Genomic DNA, 2,596 nt, shown 5'->3' with positions numbered 1-2,596 from the left:
GTGAGACAGCAACCATCAAGCTCCACATAGAAACCTATAAAATCCTAAATAAGAAAGGTGTTAGACAGGGTGATACCATCTCACCAAAACTGTTTACAGCTTGCCTTGAGGAAATATTCAAGAAGCTAGAATGGACCGGAAAGAGTATCAAAACTGGGGACGAATACCTAAACAATCTAAAATTGACAGTTGAGATTGTTCTCTTCAGTGAATCTGCAAACGATATGCAGCAACTAATAAATGATCTGAATAGAGAAAGCCTGAAAGTTGGACTAAGGATGAAAAAGATTAAGATCATGTTCAACAGTAGAGTTCAATTCAAACAGATACATGTTCAAGGCGAAGCGCTAGATGTGGTAACCAGGCATATTTTAGTAGGGCAACTCGTACAGACAAACACATCTAACGAAGAGGAAATTAAGCGACGCATCAGTCTAGGCTGGAGCGCCTTCGGCAGACACAGTACCATGCTAAGAGGCTCCTTCAATTATGTTTAAAGAGAAATCTTTAACCAATGCATCCTCCCAGTTATGACCTATGGATCAGAAACATGGACTACAACCAAATTACTAGAGAGGAAACTAATAAGTGCCCAGAGAGGGATGGAGAGGTTGATACTGGAAATTAGCCTAAGAGATCGGATGAGGGCGACGTGGATCAAGGAACAGACAAAAATGGAAGATATACTCGGGAGCATCAAAGAGAAAAAATGGCAATGGGCAGGTCATATATGTCGGAGACAGGACAACAGATGGACAAAGAAAGTAAAAGACTGGGTTATAAATAACATGAAGAAGCCAAGGGCCAGGCCTATGACAAGATGGCGCGACGAAATTTGGGGGACAGGACTGGAAGCAAAAAACGCAAGAAAAGATTTGGAGAGGCCTACGTCCTGCAGTGGATTGACTCTGGCCGATGTGTGTGTGTATGTGCATATATATATATGTGTGTGTGTGTGTGTGTGTGTGTGTGTGTGTTTAGATGTATATAATTATTCACTGCTTTGATGAGTGAAAAGGGTTATACGAAAAGCATTTGGCTTGGTTGATTTTCTTTTATTATGTATATTCAACGAAAGTCGTCATGATATAAATCTAAATATTATAACATATAATAAAAAAGAGCCTTAAAAATATATTAGTTTTTATATACACATAGATCAACACATTTTTTGTAAATCATAAGCCTGAGGGATTTTCCACATTCGCATGTTCGAACTTTACGATGGCTTTGCTTCCGAATTTGTAGACGAGCTTTCTCTCCGGTACGGATACCAAGTAACCCGTTTGGTAATGATACCTGAAAAAGATAAATGATGAATAAACATGAGGAAAAACACGTTAGGTTTATTATATATATATATATATATATATATATATATATATATTATATATAATGGCTGTTCCTGCTTAAAAAAAAAAAAAAAATACAAAGTAAAATGTGTCCTGGGTAGCTATGTTTCAAATAAAAAGGGAAAGTGAGCTAAGAGAAAACGGAGGACTAGGGGAAGAACAAAGAAGATTGATAAATATATATATATATATATAAATATATATATATAAATATACATATATATATATATATATATATATATATATATATATATATATATATATACACACATATGTATGTATTTATATGTACATATATATATATATATATACATATATATATATATATTATATATATATATATATATATATATATATATATATATATATATATATACATACATATATATGTGTGTGTGTGTGTGTGTGTGTGTGTTTGTGTGTGTGTGTGTGTGTGTTTGAGTGTGTGTGTGTGTGTGTGTGTGTGTGTGTGTGTATACGTATATATATATAGACAGGCAGATAGACAAACAGACAGGCAGAAACAGAGACATTTACAAAGCGAAAAATCCAGACCCAAACAAAATAGAGAAACAAACAAAACCAGACGACCGCCTATGACGCACGGCCACTGAACGGGCCTGCCCTACCTGACACAGCGAGCGAAGTAATCATACGGCAGGGAATTGGCCGCCCGTCTCCTCTGGCCCCATCGCCTCGCCAGTTCGTGGGGCTTGACGAGGCGGAAGCAGAACTCCAGCTGGTTCTCCCACCGGATCAGCGAAGGGTTGCAGGAAGGGTCGTGTAGAAGTTCCCAGAGAAACTGCCACACTTTGGGCCCGGTTTCCCTTCTTCTTCTTCCTGAAAGGGAGAGGGGGGGGGGGGGTAAATGAAGGAAGGTAAATCTAGGAAGGAAGGGAACCTGATGGAGAGAATTGTATAGATAAATAGTCAGAAATGTCAAATAAATGCTTTATTGATACACTTACTTCTCTCTTCTGGCGATCTGCTTGCTTCATCTAGAATAGAGAAAGGAAAATAAAACGCAATTAAACAAATTAAAAAAACAAGGTGAAACATTATCACATATGCTGCACAACATTAGTTAAATAGATTTTTGGAAGTCCTCAGCAATATGCACAAAAACACAAAAAGAGAGCTGAGATAAAGAGAGGTACATATAGAGAGAGAGGGACAAAGAGCAGGACGTACGATATAAAAAGAAAAAAAAAATCAGAGAAAAGAAAAGCTAAAACATAAACAGA

At 36.9% G+C, this 2,596-nt stretch overlaps 1 protein-coding gene across 6 annotated transcripts in view; it reads right to left on the bottom strand.

Moving 5' to 3' along the window:
• Window positions 1-1,047: 1,047 nt before the first annotated feature.
• Window positions 1,048-2,596, bottom strand: part of LOC125040084 (transcription factor ets-4-like) — a 37,632-nt gene continuing 36,083 nt past the window's right edge. For all 6 annotated transcript variants that reach the window (XM_047634542.1, XM_047634543.1, XM_047634544.1 and 3 more), the window contains 3 exons: window positions 2,321-2,350; window positions 1,982-2,192; window positions 1,048-1,299 (listed from right to left, as the gene is read on the bottom strand). In XM_047634542.1, coding sequence (XP_047490498.1) covers window positions 1,179-1,299; window positions 1,982-2,192; window positions 2,321-2,350 — 362 coding nt within the window. In that variant the 3' untranslated portion in view covers window positions 1,048-1,178. The remainder of the gene's footprint in view (window positions 1,300-1,981; window positions 2,193-2,320; window positions 2,351-2,596) is intronic.

Source organism: Penaeus chinensis, chromosome 28, assembly GCF_019202785.1.
Source record: "Penaeus chinensis breed Huanghai No. 1 chromosome 28, ASM1920278v2, whole genome shotgun sequence".
Classification (NCBI taxonomy): domain Eukaryota; kingdom Metazoa; phylum Arthropoda; class Malacostraca; order Decapoda; family Penaeidae; genus Penaeus; species Penaeus chinensis.
Note: the sequence above shows the minus strand (reverse complement) of the source record. Positions and strands in the feature narration are given on the sequence as shown.